This window comes from Malaya genurostris, chromosome 3, assembly GCF_030247185.1.
Source record: "Malaya genurostris strain Urasoe2022 chromosome 3, Malgen_1.1, whole genome shotgun sequence".
Lineage (NCBI taxonomy): Eukaryota > Metazoa > Arthropoda > Insecta > Diptera > Culicidae > Malaya > Malaya genurostris.
In genome coordinates, this window is record NC_080572.1 from 269137433 (window position 1) to 269156191 (window position 18759).

The 18759-nt window shown below is 38.7% G+C and overlaps 1 protein-coding gene across 1 annotated transcript; it reads right to left on the bottom strand.

Annotated features, from left to right (window-relative positions):
- Positions 1 to 590: 590 nt before the first annotated feature.
- LOC131435855 (rhythmically expressed gene 5 protein) lies at positions 591 to 18106 on the bottom strand. The gene is made up of 3 exons (XM_058604092.1): positions 17571 to 18106; positions 8518 to 8698; positions 591 to 2740 (listed from the first exon to the last, which is right to left on the bottom strand). Exons 1-3 carry the CDS (start codon positions 17682 to 17684, stop codon positions 2136 to 2138), a joined length of 900 nt encoding a protein of 299 aa, XP_058460075.1. The 5' UTR covers positions 17685 to 18106; the 3' UTR covers positions 591 to 2135.
- Between the last annotated feature and the right edge of the window lie 653 nt (positions 18107 to 18759).

Genomic DNA, 18759 nt, shown 5'->3' on the forward strand with positions numbered 1-18759 from the left:
TAAATAAAGTTTTTTTTTATTTGTCCGTTGACAGGCGGATGAGTCCATTCACGGTCCATTTCACCTAAATAGAGTTAAAAAACATTTGTTGACGATTCGATTCGGTTTGTTTCAAAGATTTATCGAATAAAAGTGGCTAGTTGCGAAGTAGAACGACAATTGTTTGAAATTTGCTCCTCGAATTTTTTTTTAGCTTGTTTGTAAACAGTACCGCTGAACTGTCAAAGATGAATGCTTGTTCATTTGTTATGTCACCATTCGCTAAATAAGAGAGGTGTACTTCGTTTTCCCTTCCAATTAAAAAAAAACAAAAAGAGTACTAAATAATAATGCAGTATTAAATGCAAATCTAGTTCAACTTATCAAATAATAAGTCGTCACTAAAATTATAAGATTGAACGACAGCAAAACCTTCTTCCTCGATTGTTGACAACAGACCACAAATGCGAAACAGTTAATATATTGAAACACGACCATTTTTAATAATTCAACAAAGTGGTTTTAGAATAACTATTTAGTTTTTAGCGGTTCCTTATATTGACTAATTCAAAGTACTTGTGATATTCTGAACCAAAAAGAAAACCTACTAATTATTTTATAAATACAATTTATTGATTGTGTTTCATATGTGATATTCTTACAAATGTTTTTCACTTCGTTCAAAAAGTTATTGAAAAATATCCTCCACGCAACCGAAGCACTGGATGCGTCCATTCGCTTACATAACTAAAAGTATATCAATTAAATCACATTCGCTTGGTTCTTACTTTTTGTTTGTTTTTTGATCTTGCTTTTCCTACGAACTAATAACGAAATTGGCATCTATTTTTTGCCAGTTTGTTTCTATTGCTTCCCAACTGTTGCATCTTGTTGCTTATGTCAACGTACAGCAGAATCAAAACTAGGGTTTCACAGTTGTATGCTTTCACCTGGTCATGCTCTGCTAGTCGTTTCATCTACTACACAAAAGCTTCCGATTATACTAAAACCTTAATGAATATGTAAATTCTTTAACTCTCCAAACAATTTGGAATACCATTTAATTTCGTACCAAATTTCATTTCATTTTCCTGCCAACTGTCGGAAGAAAGTATTCCGGTGTGCGTCCGTTTGTTACTGGCTAATTCTACGTACGACAAAGCACGCTTCACTTCCTTTCATTTGTTTCGAAAATTTGATACGAAAGCAACAACAGAAAATCGACCTTGGTAGTATTAGTAGTATTTGCAGTACGATTAAAATTACTCATAAATAGCTATGCTTGAAGCATCTAATAATTTAAGACATAAATTCCCATCGTATTCTAATGTTTTCTTACAACACTTTTTCACAACCTTTTTGTTTCATTCCAGTTTACTGTCTAATTTAGTATTCGTGGTGTTTGTGGTGCCACCATTTTTAGCACTGCCTATGTCCCCGCCTGAGGGGACATGCAGTTTAGACGGAGGTCCACACACTCGCTGCCCTGGCCCTAGCCCTAGCGACTGAGAACTTGCAATTGTCCATTTCGCTTGCCTACTTTTTTCACTTCTGATTTCGCAGGTTTACTCACTGCGCGACAGAAAACATAACTAATATAATGAAAATGAGTGACAATGATTTGTAATAAATATATTAGCATTAAATGAATGTTGTTTTCGGTGTTCCATTAGCCCCGATCTAGCGGCATCGCATGTCCCAAGGCGCGTGATTCGCGAGTGTTTTTTTTTTGTTTTGCAGCATTTCCAGGAACTGCACCAATCACAGTTTGTTTATGAGGCGAGCATGCATTCCAATTCCTGGAAGATCTCTCGTTCGATAGGTTCCCGAACTCGTCAACCTTGCCGCTTGGGACTACACGGGGAATGAACGTCGTCGTTATAGGAATTAAATTTTGGCAAATTATACGGTACTTCCTTGCGGATACGTTTCTCCCTTAATAACTAGCAATATTGCGGTTCCCGTCGTCACGGTTCGATTCGACAGCTTTGTCTAAGCTCTTACGTTTGTTCCGTTGTGTTATCGTTGCGTTTTTTTTGCGATGTCATGTTTGTCGGAGTGACCGTGAGTCCTGTAGTTTTTTGTTAATGTTAGCATACTTAATTAAAATCACAATCCAGGGATCCCTACGTAAATTGCCACCACACCCACGGCGCTCAATTCGCTAGTCTGTATTCTGTTCGGTAGGATTTGACAAAGCCATTAGCAGACAGCGGAGTGGCCGTTTCTGTCGTCGAAGGCAATCCGTGATGATCGTGAGCATCATCATTGTGCTTCAGATTGGCGTAGATCTGGTGGAACGTCGGCATCCTTTCCTGGCCGATTGTCATTTCCTTGATATCATCGTCTTTGGGTAAAGTCGAATGATGAGTTTCATCCACTGGGGTTCCATCGGGACGCAGACGAACCACCATTGGACCGGACAGGAAGTTTGTGTTCTGCTCAACCGGTGCAAGATTGTCAAAGTTCATCGAGGCAGCTCCTTGGTAGCGTTCGAAAATTGAGCTTCCCTCCGATGGTCGTGCGCCCTGCGGTATGGCATACTGCAGATCCTGAGCGGAAGCTGCGTTGCTGTACTCATCGTAAAATCCATAGGAACCTCCATTGTTGTCTTGTTTGCGATTCTGCTGCTGCGCATTGGGCTCATCGAACAGTGGGTTGTGATCGTACTGTCCGCTGACGATCAGTGCCGGGGCCGGTGTCGTTTGATGGTTCTTCTTTTTGCCCTTCGTGGTGTGGCCATCCATCATGGCATCCCAGACTGCAATAGAAGAACGAAAGGGAAACCCGTTAGCATATTTCATCGATAAAGATAACATGATGTGCAACTTAAAAGCAATAAATTACAGCACCGAGTCGTGAATGCTTCGGGGTAAAGTTAACATCGTAAAAAGAAAAGTTCGAGGTTACTTCCTCGAACCTTTCTTTGATCGATCGACCAACCGAACCGAATCGTACCGGTTTCCTCCTTTGGTTAGTTTGTTCGTTCGTTGGCTGTGTACAGTGTCCGAAGCGAGATTTATGCGACGTGCAAAGGCAGACGATCGGACGTCATTTTCAATGACGAAGGTTAAGCTGCTAGCTGTATGCAACCCCCCCGCTCAGTCACCAATCACTTCAACGGAGATGAGATGATGCCCCGATGAGCTAGACCCCTAATGGACGTTTTTGACCAATCAAATTGACTGTGGTGTCAGAAAAATGTTATTACTACTCATTATTTGCAGTTTTCGGGAATTATCTGGGATAAAATGATTTAAAATGAACACAAACTTTTCTCTTGTAGGTTAGCTAAAGATAAATGCATCAAGGATGTTCATGATTACTATCGTAAATTCATGATCTCAAGCTGTGAGGCTGCTATAGCCAAGGAGAAGCAGTTAGTTGAAAACGATAAGACCATCGGTCTTGCCGGCTGAATGTTTTCAAACTCGAATCTAGGTGCAAAAAAAATCTGATCAGAATAGGTTTCGCTTTATTCAAAACAAACAAAAAATGATACTGGAGTATTTCGACTATCAATTCCGCTGGTTTATTGTCAAAGTGATTCGGGCAAATATGCATCTCAGAAAGTACTTTTCAAATCGTGGTTTTTCTCTTTTCACACGATTATTTTCGTTTTTTTACAGAATAGATATGCAAATCAATTATTGCTACTTGAACTTCGCTGTGTTTCAAAATTGAATTAAAGACAAATTCGAATTCCGTTTGCTTTTATTAAAGATACTCATAATATTGATGATTCAGTTTGCGATCGAACAACGAAAGTAGATCGTTTTGATAGTATTTTTTGTTGAACCATGAGAAGAGTGTGGTCTTTGCTCAAATTTGAATGTGTTTTTAAGCAAGTAATGCAGAAAAAAGCGGGTAGAGATGAAAAGGGTAGGTTGAGTTGCCAGCTGCACGGACCTCGTCAACTTTTAGTCACGAACTTTTTGTCAAACCAACTAAAAACTAGAAATTTTTTAACAAGAATACGGTATCTGTACAAAAACAAACAGACACTTTATGTTAGCTTCAGACTAGTATTTGAAATACTACTGTGGGTAGAAAATAGTACGACTTTGTTTATAATTTCAAAATACTTTATTTATTCTTCTAAATCTATTACGTCCCCCTTAAAGTAATTATCTCCGACCCCAATACACTTGGGCCCTCAAAATAGTTGTCAAAGTGAATTTCCGGAATAATAGCCTGTTCGCACTATACTGGGACGACCGGGACGGGACTATCCGGGACGTTTTTTTCCTCATCGGCGATGACTGAGGAATATCGGCGGCAACCAAATGGATTTTATCCCGGATCCGGGATTCCAATACATACACATGCTGGTAGCTCAGTCATTACCGATGAGGGAAAAACGTCCCGGATAGTCCCGGATGGTCCCGTCCCGGTCGTCCCGGTATAGTGCGAACAGGCTATAACCTTTAATACGCGTAAAGATTCACGTAATATATGTTCAATTGACTCAAAACGGTTTCTTCGGAGCGGTTTTCTGAGTTTGCTGAATAGCCAAAAATCACACGGAGCTAAATCAGGCGAATTCGGTGGGTGCGGGACGATATTGGTTGAATTTTCGGCGAAAAAATCATGAAGGATCAATGAGTGATTTTGGAACCAATCGTGTTAATCGTCGATTCGCGGGCACCAATTCCTTGATTTTATTGACGTGTCCATCATCAATTGATGTTGATGGCCATCATGAACGTGATTCGTCATCAACGTGTTCTCGACCCTCTTTGAACAACTTGTACCGATCAAAAACACTTGCTCGCGACATACAATTGTCACCGAAGGCCTTTTGCATCTGAACGTCTCGACACCAGAAATTTTTTAATTCTGCACACAAAATTTAATGAACTTCTACACATTGACTTTTTGTATATAAGGCATGATCGCCACAAAATCTGGACACCCCTAAATACGTATATCTCTGGAAATACTTCACCAATGCGTGAAACATTTCGCAGACTGATGAACGTATGTCTGTTCATTATGTGCAATTAATTTTTTGTAGATCGAAGATGGCGTTGAAAAAAGAGCAAGTTAAAAAAGCAATTGTGTGCGGTCGCAGTGAAAATCCGATTCTGTTAGTAAGAAAATTTACTGAAAAATTTGCTTTTCCTGCACACACTGTCCCCAACGTTCTTAAATTATTCGATACACGTTTGAAAACAGCCTGGAAGGTTAAGAGCGAACCAAAACGGATCTCAGGAACCATCAGAAGGATGCAAAGATGAAGACAATATTGCAGAACAGACCAGATCTTTCAGAACGTACTGTGGCTAAGAAAATAGAAATGTCTCAAACTTTCGTACATACTTCCAAGCACCGGCAAGGTATGAAGTTGATTAAAGTTAGAACTATACCGAACAGTAATGATAAACTGAATGTGACGTTACGTTTACGTTTCGTCTTTGACTCATCAGTGCATAGCATTAAGCAGTTCAATTTGAACTGCTATTCACTGATGAGTCAAAGACGAAACGTAAACATCATTAAAAACGGTTATGTGCCCTAGCACAAAATTTGGCTAACCCCTGAATGAATGTGACGACTGGAACCCAAGTTCGAAAATTGTATTCACGAATGTTTGACATAGTTTTCCTGCGTGATAATGGATGGTGGAACATATATGCCGGAAGACTTAGAGCAGCTTTCCGGAATGTCTTTTCATACTGCTACGCAACGGAATGGTGTAGAAAAGCACATCAAGACAAAGAAAAATACCAAGTTTCCGAAAAAAATGTTTGGTTTGGTAAGCAACATGCAGATGTGATCGAGCAAACGAAAGCTTCATCACTACCAGAACGGTAAACTAGGAAATATACCGTGAAGAATGCTTGAAGAAGCGATTGTACGTATTGCTTTGCAGTCATGACGCCTCATCTGGCCTGACTCGGCATCTTGTCACTATGTTTTTGAATGGTGTAAAACGAATGGAGTCCATGTTGCATCAAAAGAAGTTAATCCACCTAACTGCCTGGATTTTCGTTCAATCGAGTTGTATTGGGCTCTGGTGAAGAGAAAACTCTCTCAATATAAACAACGAACTACAACTATAGAAAAAATTCGAAGGTTTTGGTTCATTTGCAGAGAAGTCTACGCAGGCCCTAACGGCTGGGGTAAACTCAAAAGTTCGTAGTTTCTTCATGCAGCTTTACTAAGGAACTGTAATTAGTTTTAGGATGACTAATAATGCACAATTGAATAAATAAAAACAGAATTTTGTATTGGACTAACATTTAAAGACATTTTTGTGTAAAAGTTGTCCTGCCTCGTTGGAAGTGGGCAACCGGGAAGCAGAGATGTCAAGTGCACAGATTAATTTGTGTTTCTTAGATTTTCAATACGGATCATACATTTCCGTACGAAATGAAATCAATGAAGCGAAACTGAAGTTCGAGTCACACCCATAGTAGTTCACTTGGCAGAACGATTTGAGTATCCCAATGGTAACTATTTTTTGCGATTTTAATTTTATAAGTTAGTTTCCAGTCTGGCTTTCCGTTGGGTACTGATTAAAAGTCCATATGCAAGCCACGATGCTAGCTATCCTCAGTTTAAATTATTTTAAGGTATAGTTGTAGATAAAAACATACTACATACTTCCATTTTATGACTAAATCTTGGACGAAAAAATGCCGAGGTTTTTACTGGCTTTTGCTTGGTAATCGTTTCGGCAAAATGTATAATTATTGAATATCTCAGCAATCTTAAATTTCTGGAACTGAATGAATTAATAAAGCGTACAAAGAATTTTGTTTAATAGTTTGAAATAGTTAGGATTGAAAAAGGGTAGTGTTTGAACAACCTTCATTTCAATTTAATACAAAAAAACATTAAACCAAACGCACAAAGTACACGCCTGAATAATTTGTTTGTAGAATTCCTCAATTTACCTATCTACAAAACAGATATCTAATAGTATATTCGAAAAGCGGATCCTTAGAGCAAATTCAGCAGCTGCCAGATTCATATGGGTGGTCTATAATATAACTGAAACTGAAACAAACGTAACCCCAGCAAGCCGTTTTGGTTTTATTTATTCGAATAGTTGTACTGTCAAATCTAAAACTGGTATACGCTGCCGTTCTATTTTTTCTATATTTGAAACAGTGATAAAACGCTACTGGAACTGCCAGTTTATTTTGTTATAAATTCTAGATTTGAATTTCAAAACTGTCATAAATTATGCATCTAGAACTAGAACACTCCTGAACATGCCCTTAGATTTTAATTTCATCTACTCGGCAGACCGATGAATTTTCTATGCTCCTAAGCGCATCTTTTCGTGAAATATCGAAATCTTTTCCCTCGCACAGTTTTTATTTGTTCCAGTTTCGCGAGAAATAGCGAAGTGGTGGTACGATGCAAAAACGATGTCGATTCCCGGACTCGGATGGATGTTAACTGCAATGTTTCTTATATCGAAATTATTAAGCTCAGTAATAATCATTATAATAACTAGTTTTCCCAGTTCAATAAAAAGCATTGCTTCAAATTGATTTACACATTGCAGAAAGAATTTAAACCAGAAAATTTATGTTCAACAAAAAACTGAACGTTTTTGCAATATGTTCTTTTAAGGTCACAATTTTTTTTACTAGTTATAATTAAAAATAGAACTGGCACTGACGCCAAACCCCGGTACAAATGGCGTCACGGACTTACGGCGAGTCATCAGATAGGAACTTGTTAGCGCTTAGATTTTTCCAGCTGTCCTTTTAACAAACCATTTAAAAATTTCGTGAAGTTAATTTAACTTTCATATAAAAAATTACATTATTGTTCGAAATATGACAATCAAACCCAAAACAAAATAAGGAAATTGTGTAAATTAAGGTGCCAGGATTTGCTAACATCGTTGATGACTACTTTGATTTGTTTTCAAATGCCGAACCGTTGATGACTGTAAATACTTTGCCATTACAAAATGCCACACATTATTACACTTTGTAAAAAGTTTGACAAACATTTCCTACAATAGTTGACAGAAATATATCCATCCTAATTGCTATAACGTATTAACCAAATAAACAACACTGCACAACATCATAATTTTGAAACGATTACTGCCAATTACTAGAAACCAGCATCATCATGTATTCAATGCCCATCCGTGTCAAAGGCCAATGTTAAGAAAAACAACAAATCAAGTCTATCGATCACGAGATGGCCAAATTCCGACGGAATACACATACGGTACCAGTCGACATTCAGACACTCAATCCTCATCATTTCACAAACGCTACCTTCTCAAACTTCCTCAAACGTGTTGACATTGAGTTTCCTACGGACAAAAAATGTGCCTGCTTCGAAGTTTTTTTTTTCGTTTATATCTCCATTTAGCTTTCGAGAACGCACCGAATGTTTGAAGTCTCTCGAAATGCCGCGACACGCCAGGAAGTACGCTGATTGGCACGCTCGACGCAAGTGTTCAATCTCGAAACATCGAGACGGCACCAGCAACAACCACACAAAAAAACACCCGAAACAACCAACAAACTAAAGCCTTATTTACATGTCAATACTCACTTATATCGTGGGCTCCACGCTGGTACGGGTCCATCGAGTCCAGATGAGATTCGTTCATGTCCTGCAGCTTGTTGATGCCGTACATCAGCAGATTTCGTTTGCACATGTTGGTCGGCATGTCCTGCGAGTTTTTGCAATGGCTCGACACCTGTTTGGCAAACATCGAGTACAGGTGTGACATCTGAAAGTGAAAATGATCAAACAATCGAGATGGTCAGTTGGTTTGTTTACCAAAAAAATGCGAAAGTGTGACGATCGGTTGCCGCGTGACTTAAATGCCACGGGCGACGAACCACGTTCACGAAAACAAAGCGCTCTGCTGTAAACACTGCTGGATGTCGAGATTCAACCCTGGCCCCGTTGTCGGTTTGCGAACAGACAGTCAAAACTCTAGGTAAATGAAACCGCGAGAAAAAAAATCACTGTCGAATAAATTGAAACGTTAATTGGTCAACCGAAACCCGATGAAGCCATAACGAAGAAAAGAAAAGTGAGTTCAGCCTTCAAATAAAGATTTGCGAGAAAGAGAGATGTTTGCCTTGGGCATCGCACTTCCTATGAGTCATAGGCAGATTGTTGTTTAAACCTACTCAGTAGGTTTATAGCCCATGCAGTAAACTACATAATTCTTAAATAGATCATAAAAAAATCACAAAAGTAATTAACTGTTACAGGTCTTTGTGGTATGTGGTTTCACTTTTTTACGTCCTATCACTGAGTTGACAGGTTTCATGTACCGGAACCGATCGTGAAAAATTATAAAACATACAAAGTAGCTCGGATTCCGACACCGTTTGACCACACCGATGTTTTGTTAATTTTATGACCGAAGAAGATAAAACTACAATTTTTATGTATTGAAACAATACACGATCATCAAACATTCATCGTAAGCAGAAGATCTCCGAGAGCAAACTACTTGCTGTTCATACAACATAACACGAAATGACTCCTTAAAAGATTTACTATCGACCACTACCGGTTCATTTAATACCACTAAAAAATATAATTACCCAATTTCAGCTCGAACAAAAAAAAATCAAAATTAACTCCCGGGTTCAGAAACGAAAACAACTCATTCCTGTGTTCAGTGTCGCCATGAACTAAACCGGATCTTGAACCACGGAGAACCAAAACAACAAGAGCTATCAAAAACTGTCGAATGTTTCACGAGATAGGCTAAGCGAAGTCGGGGCTCGAAAGGTATGGCTACTGTTTGTATTTTTTCAAAAGCATACACTTTTTAGCTGATGGACATTTTACCCAGCATTGAAGTGATTGAGGTGGTTTTATATTATTTTTAGCATTAATGGCTTGTGCCGAGTAGTACCTACTTTTCACTTTCAACCAAATCGCATGAGTAATTTTTCACTTCCCCGGTAGTGACGGCAATGTTGGTGGCCACAAAATAATGAGTCGACTAACCAGTTTATCATATCCACATGTGCTAAATGGTTTCATGAACGGAAGTCCGACTGGAAAGTGGTTTTGATGAATTTTAAATTTTATCGTTGCTTCTGTCTACTTCCGAACGAAGATACTCTAAAGATACTCGGCGAACAATTTTTTTTTATCAAAACTTGAAATGTTCAATGTCAAATCGTTGAACAACAACAAAATAAATTTTACCTATGCTAATAAGAAAAATTTCGACGTCAACGTCAAAATGAGCTTCATTTTTGAGGGCAGTCACCCGTGCTTTTCAACAAAATGTTCCGTGAAATTGACGAGGTATGTCCCCATAAGAATTGCATACAAACTTCCTCATCGCAAATGGGAATGGCAAACGTTTTCTTAGAAATTGCACGCAACGAAATGCTGATCACGTTTCGTCAACCGGTAAACTTAACAGAACGTGTTAATCACGCTTCAAACATATTACTTGCTTTCCTAAGCCACACAAAAAATGTATTTCACAAGTGAGGTAATTACAAGTACGAAACAATTCGTGTGACTTGAATCTCTTACAAACATAATAAGAATTTGACGCAGGAACGTAAAATATAACACTTTAAAATATATCAAAACAGATGAATAATGTGTTAAATCAATCGAAAAAATATGCAATTCACAACTATTCAATATACCTGGCTCAGAAGACGAAAATGTACAAGATTTAAAGCAGCAGATTCAGTTTTTAGAGTGCGTTTTAAGATAAAAATATCTCAATAATAACGAACCATTGTATTCAGCAGAGAGTTTTTTTTTGTTTTGTTTTTTTGGAACTCCAAAATTGAATGGAAAATGCTCAAATTGGGAGTTAAAGTTTTCCGGTTTCGTATACTATATTTTCAACAAATTTTTAGTTTTTGAAATAATCCTTCCATTCGCAGGTCAAAAAAATAGATCCAAACCATCCAACTACAATAAGTCTATTGAATAAAATAAAAATGGAGCAAGCCGTGTCCAACCCAAAAATTGAGTCAAAAGAACATAAATTGCAAATGTCGTATGCCGTTTATCCCAGTGAAGAACCGCAACAAGCTTAAAACCTGGCACAAATAAAAGAATATTAACTTAAATGAATATCTTATGCAGTTTTTAATCGGAACCTCGAAATTGAATGGAAAGTGCTCTTCTTCTTCTTTTACTGGTTTAGAGTCACCTCACTCGAGATGACGCCGATTTGATGGCACAGCAACATAGGTTATTTTACCAGTTAATTTTCGTTTATAGTGCCAATGGACTTTCTTTTCACTGGACTACAAGCGAAAATCTCGCTGTGTGGCTGCGTCAAGTCGTCAAAGTACGGATAAAAATCCTTTCTTTCTTGCAAAATACTCGAATTTTCTCCGGACTAACACGATACCACGTGCTTACCCATTAAGATTTTCACCGTAAGTCGGAAAGTGCTCAAAATTAGACAGTTTTCTAGTTCCACAGTATCGATATTCAACAAAAGTTTCAAGAATCGACAATGACAAAAGTCGATTCACAATGATTTTTACCTGCAGTGCTCGTACACGGAAAATAAAAACTACCTGTTACTTTTTTTTTGACATTGGATAGAGATAAAAATCATTGTAGGCACTAAATCGTTTTTGAAAGAAATGAAAGTTTTGACATATTTCACTCTAGTTTTTGTTTTCCATTCCGATTGAACTCTCGTAGATTCTGCACTCTCACCTTGTATATATTTGTCGTCCAGCATATTGGTAGGAAATATCAAATATTAGAATAAATAAAATAATCAAAAAATACAGGATTGGATCATGCCAAAAATCCATCCTCATTCAAGCTCAAAACTCCACCTGAACTTTTCCGTAGTCAGAAGTACACTCTTACCAGCCGCTACCTAATTTTGGGTCAAACCCTACCCAAAATCAACAACTTCAAAATTTAGGTAAATGTATGTTTAGTTAAAATTTTATGCCATAACAAAGAACGCTACCCATTTTTTTACGATCAAGACAAAGTTTGAGTAAATGACAACCTTATTTTGGAAAGCTTATAAAAGAGCTCGACAATGAGTGATTTCTCCCCAAAAAATAGATAAAAATTATTTTCAGTGTGCAGTGCTCGTACTCGGAAAACCAAAACTGCCTATTATTTTTTTAACATTAGATAGGGATAAAAACCATTTCTACACTAACCCGTTTTTGAAAGAAATGAAAGTTTTGACACATTTCACTCTCGTAGACTCTGCACTCTCACCTAGTAGATATTTGTCATCAAACATATTGGCAGGAATTATCAAATTATCAATTATCAAATATTCGAATAAATAAAGTAACCAAAAAACACAGGATTGGATCATACCAAAAATTGAACGCGAAAAATTACAAGCAACCAAACGTTCCAAAATATACAAAAAACCATCCTCATCCAAGTTCAAAACTCCACGTGAACTTTGCCGTACTAGTAAACAGAAGTACAGATGGAACGTTTGGAAACTTAACAGTACATAACAAGCTCCGAGCAAAGTTTCTCGCCACATAAAAGTTCGCGGCAAATTTTGGCAACTTGAAAGTACACACGGAATTTTTAGCAACAAAAAATGTTTTGCGTATTGAAGCAGTAATATTTTGTGAATTTACATCAATTTTGATGCACATATTTGGAGTAGAAAATTAAACGGAAAGTTACTTTATGCTTCTTTACTATACTTTGAAAGAAAACTTCGCGTTTGTTTTAGTGTACAGTCCTGTTCATTGGAAAGTTAATACTTTTCAATTTAATTTTCAATTGATCATCAGTTTCAAATCAGATTTTCGATTCAACTGATGTCTACTGATTTACATGTCGGGTAAATTTCATTTTTTTCTGCGTGTATTCCAAAAGCTGCTTAGAAGTTTGTGCAGTTGCGTGGCGTGAAGAGTAGATAAAAAAAACCTGTTTTAATCCACCTAGTGGTGTAATGATGCCTTTCTCATATCAATCACACTATCATATACAGGGTGATTTTTTAAGAGCTTGAGAACTTTTTTAAACAATAAAACGCATAAAATTTGAAAAATCTCATCGGTTCTTTATTTTAAACGTTAGATTGGTACATGACATTTACTTTTTGAAGATAATTTCATTTAAATGTTGACCGCGGCTGCGTCTTAGGTGGTCCATTCGGAAAGTCCAATTTTGGGCAACTTTTTCGAGCATTTCGGCCGGAATAGCCCGAATTTCTTCGGAAATGTTGTCTTCCAAAGCTGGAATAGTTACTGGCTTATTTCTGTAGACTTTAGACTTGACGTAGCCCCACAAAAAATAGTCTAAAGGCGTCAAATCGCATGATCTTGGTGGCCAACTTACCGGTCTATTTCTTGAGATGAATTGTTCTCCGAAGTTTTCCCTCAAAATGGCCATAGAATCGCGAGCTGTGTGGCATGTAGCGCCATCTTGTTGAAACCACATGTCAACCAAGTTCAGTTCTTCCATTTTTGGCAACAAAAAGTTTGTTAGCATCGAACGATAGCGATCGCCATTCACTGTAACGTTGCGTCCAACAGCATCTTTGAAAAAATACGGTCCAATGATTCCACCAGCGTACAAACCACACCAAACAGTGCATTTTTCGGGATGCATGGGCAGTTCTTGAACGGCTTCTGGTTGCTCTTCACTCCAAATGCGGCAATTTTGCTTATTTACGTAGCCATTCAACCAGAAATGAGCCTCATCGCTGAACAAAATTTGTCGATAGAAAAGCGGATTTTCTGCCAACTTTTCTAGGGCCCATTCACTGATTTGCAAGCGTTGCTCGTTAGTAAGTCTATTCATGATGAAATGTCAGAGCATACTGAGCAAATAATAATGCATGAAAATCATAACCTCAAAAAATCTGAGCAAATACTAATGCATGAAAATCCTAACCTAAAAAAAATCACCTTTTATAATACTGTGGTATTCTTCAAAATAATTTCCTTCGATTCTTAAAATCAAAATCGGTTTGTTTGATCGTCTACTGATAAAAATTATCAATTGGAGAAGATTTGAGGTCGATTTAGAAAACTGTTGACGTTTTTTCGCCCTTTTCAATGACGGTATAAAATTTTTAACACACTTTACACTATATTTTCGGATCCGGAAGTCGGATCCAGATGAAATTCAAGAATTGCGTATGGGACCACAGGACCTTTCACTTAAACCTAAGTTTGTGAAAATCGGTCGCGCCATCTATGAGAAAAGTTAGAACACATACTTTCATTTTTTTTGCACATTCTAAGTTAATGAAAGTCGGTTCATCCATCTCTGAGAAAAGTTAGTGCAAAAAACGTTACATACACACATACGCGCACACACAGACATTTTGCGTACTCGACGAACTGAGTCGAATGGTATATGAAAGTCGGCCCCCCTGGCCTCGGTTCAAAAAGTCGGTTTTCACAGTGATTGCATAAACTATAAGAAAAGTTGAGAAAGACAAAACAGGCAGCTTAAAATACAAGTCCAAAACTGCTCAAACAGCTTTAGCGAAAACATTCCCTATTATCCGAACTTTTTTACTTCTGAGATAGAACACTAAATTTAACAATTTGTGTGTTAGTGGAATTATTCAAACTAAAATATTCACGTGTCAATCTGAGAAGTAAAAATAATTAACGTATTATAGAACGTTTGCTCTGAAATACATGAAAAGTTTTCCTAAAACAAGCCAGTAAATCAAAACCCATAGTAGAAATAAATTTAACTTCGTGGTGATAAGAAAAATCCCGGTTCATTGTTCTGAAGTATAGTCAAAGTAAAAAAAGATTAAAATTTCAATTGTTTGGCAAGCGATTTGTTGATGGTTCTGTGTGTGTACTTGTATGAATACCAACTTAAGCAATAAATGTTAAAAATATTTGAACATTTCACCAACTACGACATCGTCAATGTGCTTTCAGTTTAATCAAGAATACCCGTTTATCAGAACTAATTGGCTCAGGTGGAACGTCTTTTAGTTATTTGGAGATTTGTGCCTCTTATAGTAACCAGGGTTAGCTAGCTGACTTCAACTGTAACAAAGATAAGCTTTTGGCTTGGATGGTGCTAATTTTTTGCAAAACAAATTCATCAATGCTCGATTAGCTGCCAAAATTCCAACTGCTTATTCGATGCACAGTCTGAGTCCTGTGCAAATAGCTGAGCACGAAGTTGAAACGACGAACAACAGCCCAGTAAAAACAGCTCTCGAAACGCTTTCGACAGAAAACGATTGAAACAGTTGCTTCAATTGTTAAGTTCGAAATTCTTTACTCAAATGTTCTAAAAAATTTTTCTTTTCTTCTAACCGCTGAGGCTGCATCAAATGCAAAAATCGGCTTGAGGCCGAGTGACTTGGTCTTTAGTATTTTTTTTTCGCATCGTGGCGAGTTGATTTCGAATTTCTTACAAGTGACGCTTTGTTTGCATACCATACTGAAGTATAGAAAACCATCTCACGCACAAGGCTTCATCAATCAAGAGTAATTTTAGAAACAACACGAAGAGTATGTAATTGGTTTTAGTGTAAAGCTCCATTCTAATTTGCATCGGAAACCTTCAAGTCTAGCGCAATTCAGCTGCCGATCAAACTTCGGTCAGCCCCTATACTGACCTTGAAGTCCCGTTCTGCCAAACGTGAGGACACAAAGCACAACTACAAGCGTATGATCCCAAATGTAAAATTATGCCGGTGTGTATCGTCGCTTCTCGCCAATAAATTATCAAACGTAATGAAGAGGAGGCGAAAATAGCAACGATCACGCCAGCAGAAAAATGCCAAAAAGTTCAATAACTCTACCGCCAGATCCTGCTCCGTTTGCCGAATATTTTCGATAGGTAGCAGATAATAGTGAAACTTGTTTCTCGCACACGCAAAATAAAGGTTTCGCTCAACACCACGCGCCGGATCGAACCAGGAAGATTCGCTTCAGGGTCATCCCCGATGCTTAAGCTATCCTTCATCGAAAACCGACGAAGCAGTGGTTGAGAAGATGAGACCGGGCCCCAGGTAATCCGATGCTATCGCCGGTCTGACTGTCGACTAAGCTCATTTCTATAAACTGGCTAATTTTATTCAGCGCCATCGTGTCGTCCCGGAACGAAGAAAAGAACACACGCACGGAATTCGCTAAAGAGCAGCGTTCTTTTCTCTTACGCTTCGTCGAAGTTGTCGAGTTGCAGATCTAATTTATGACGGGGGGTTGAGTGTTGGGCCGGTCTTAACCTTCTTCACCGCAACGTCATAATAAAGCGGATCTTCGGGAATCGCAAACCCAGGTGAACGATAAGCGAGCGGGGAAGCTTGCCTGTCAAGGTCGCCCAAGGTTATCGAAGTTTGTGAATCTCTCTCCGTTTGTTGTGTTTTCTACTGATGAATAAACATGAGCGTAGCCGCTAAAGTTCGCCATAAATTATTGGACCCCCGATCAGTTCGATCGCTTTATGTAAATGCATGAGCTGCTACGGCATTCTTCCGAGATACCAGAGTAGTTCTGCAGCTAACTCCAGTTCCGTTCGCTGATCGACACTCCCCCCTCTGGGCAAGCTGTCTGGGTTTCGAATAACCAAACAGCTTATCGACAAAGTCGCAACTGTTGATTCGAATCTTTACTGTGTGTGTTTTTTTTTCATCTCTATCGTGTGTACTTCCTCATATGAAATCTCAAGGCACTAGGCAGCATCAATCGTCAGAACATTAATCGTGACAACGATGAACGATCGGCCGTATCGACTGATGTAGAATTTAATATCCATTGAATCAACAAATGCCTCAAATTATCAGGAGGAATTTTTTGCTTCTAAACTGCTACAGAGGGCTCTAAAGAAGGGAAAAATTACGTCACTTGACTGAGAAACAAACTTGAAACTTCCCTGTGCGTCGTATCTTCAGACATAATCACACCGATGGAGCGTCTTCCTTGACGGTCTATGAAAGACCGTGACTCTCAGAAGTTCTTCCCTTGCTGGTTGATTTGTGTTCTGGTCGTTAAGAAGGGTTTGATTGACAGGCAGGTGGATTGAAACGAATCTCTTCGTATACCCACGCACTGTGCTCTTCCTTCCTGTTCGTTTTAAGATTCAAAAGGTCTGCTCGTAGGTTCAAACAAGTTTTTTTTTATTGAACCCAACAACGACGAGTCGCGCATCATCGGCATCGGAGTGATGGCACGAAGCCGTGCACTAAGCCGCACTGTTGTATTCTGGTGTTTTTTAAGGTCAGATAGGGTCATTGACGACAGTCGATACTTCATCCCATCCCGCTTATTGAGTGCTGGTCTGATCTCATGAAAGATAAATGATGATCAATTGTGATGTTTATATTTGATTATGATTCCAGAACGTATAGTTTCTGTATTGTTAAAAACACAAACATTGCAACAGTTAGTAATGGTTTTCTGACCGAAAAATGCTACAGCATAAAATTTTTACCACCAGGCGATCCCCAGCGCTTGCGTAAAACAAAGCAACAGATCGTACACGAAACCGATTTACTTGTAAAGATAACAACACTCATTTCAATTCGCCCCGTATCCCATAGACAATTAGCAATACAGTCGTCGCCTTATTGCATCCGCGAGACCCATTTTCTCGGAATTCCACATTAGCTTTGCGAACCTGCCGCGACCTGTCTCACGCAGTTAGCTCTTTCAACCTACCTTTTCACCCCGACTCAGGTATTCCCACATGGGAATTGCGGAACCGGAACAATACGACAGTAGTGTTGCGGCCAGAAGCAGCGCACCGAGGCCGACGCTTTTACTGAACACCATTTTTTTTTGTTTCTGTTGCACTCGCTTCCGGTTCTGGTGCTCGACTATGCAGTGTTCACTTGTTTGATTCAACAACACAAATGTAAGGCACTTCAACTGTTATCTATTTCCCACTGCTCCCACAGCTGTTTTTCCACCAACAATTTTCCTTTGTGTTTGTTTTTGTCCCCCGCTGGGGTTTCCCGTTTTATTTTATTTTTTCAATCACTTTCTTCACCTTTCCCAAGACGAGAAATGACAACCTTCTACTACTATATCTCAATCCCTACCGAATCAATTTTGTTTTTACTTTCCAAAACAGAAAAAAAATCACTTGCTTCGGTGTCGCAATTTACAAAGATCACACTCTCTCGAACCTTCGCACCAAAATTGCACTTCTAATAATTGTTGCTGTTTATTGTTTCCACGTTAACACGCTCAGATTTCGTTCACGAATAAACAGTGCCGACCGATGGAACACACCTTATATACGGTGGGAGACTTCGTAAACCGTGACGTCATATGCCGACTGGCAGACGCCGGATCATCGTCGTCGTCGCCGTCGCCGTCGTCGATCGCTAGTTGGACTGGCCATTTCCCACCACCACCCCCCACCCCCCCTGAACCACCACTTTCTTCGACCGAAGAAGATCTTCGCTGCTGGACATTATTATGGTTGCGGTGGTTTATTTACGTGATTTTGTTTTATTTTTTGTTTTTGCTATTCCGCTTGTGGCGATCGCACATTTTTGCGGGCTTGTTTTTCTTTCTTCGTGAAGTCGAAAACAACAACAACAGTTTGGGGCTGGGGGCACGGAGCTTATGTTTTTGATTCTGTTGGCGCTTCTGTGCAACGCGAAAAGTGTGCTCGTCATATTCGATTAGCCGTCAGCTTTGATACTAACGATGCGCCATTTTTCCCCCATAGGCCCCCGATTGTGCGCATGCTAAGTGGATCAAGTAATGAAGTTGACGCTCAAATCAAAATAAGTCCTACCTTTTCCGTTTCATTTCAATGCAAGAATATTGTCGATTTTTTGTGCAGACCGGACTAGCGATTGGAACTGGGTAATTGAATTGTTAGTTTATCTTATTC

Bases quoted from the DNA above. Each gene is read 5' to 3' on its own strand.
- LOC131435855 (XM_058604092.1), bottom strand. From the start codon at position 17,684: ATGGTGTTCAGTAAAAGCGTCGGCCTCGGTGCGCTGCTTCTGGCCGCA. The intron at 8,699-17,570 runs GTAGGTTGAAAG...TTTCACTTTCAG, and splicing joins ACCTGAGTCGGGGTGAAAAG to ATGTCACACCTGTACTCGAT. The intron at 2,741-8,517 runs GTGAGTATTGAC...CTTCTATTGCAG, and splicing joins GCGTGGAGCCCACGATATAA to TCTGGGATGCCATGATGGAT.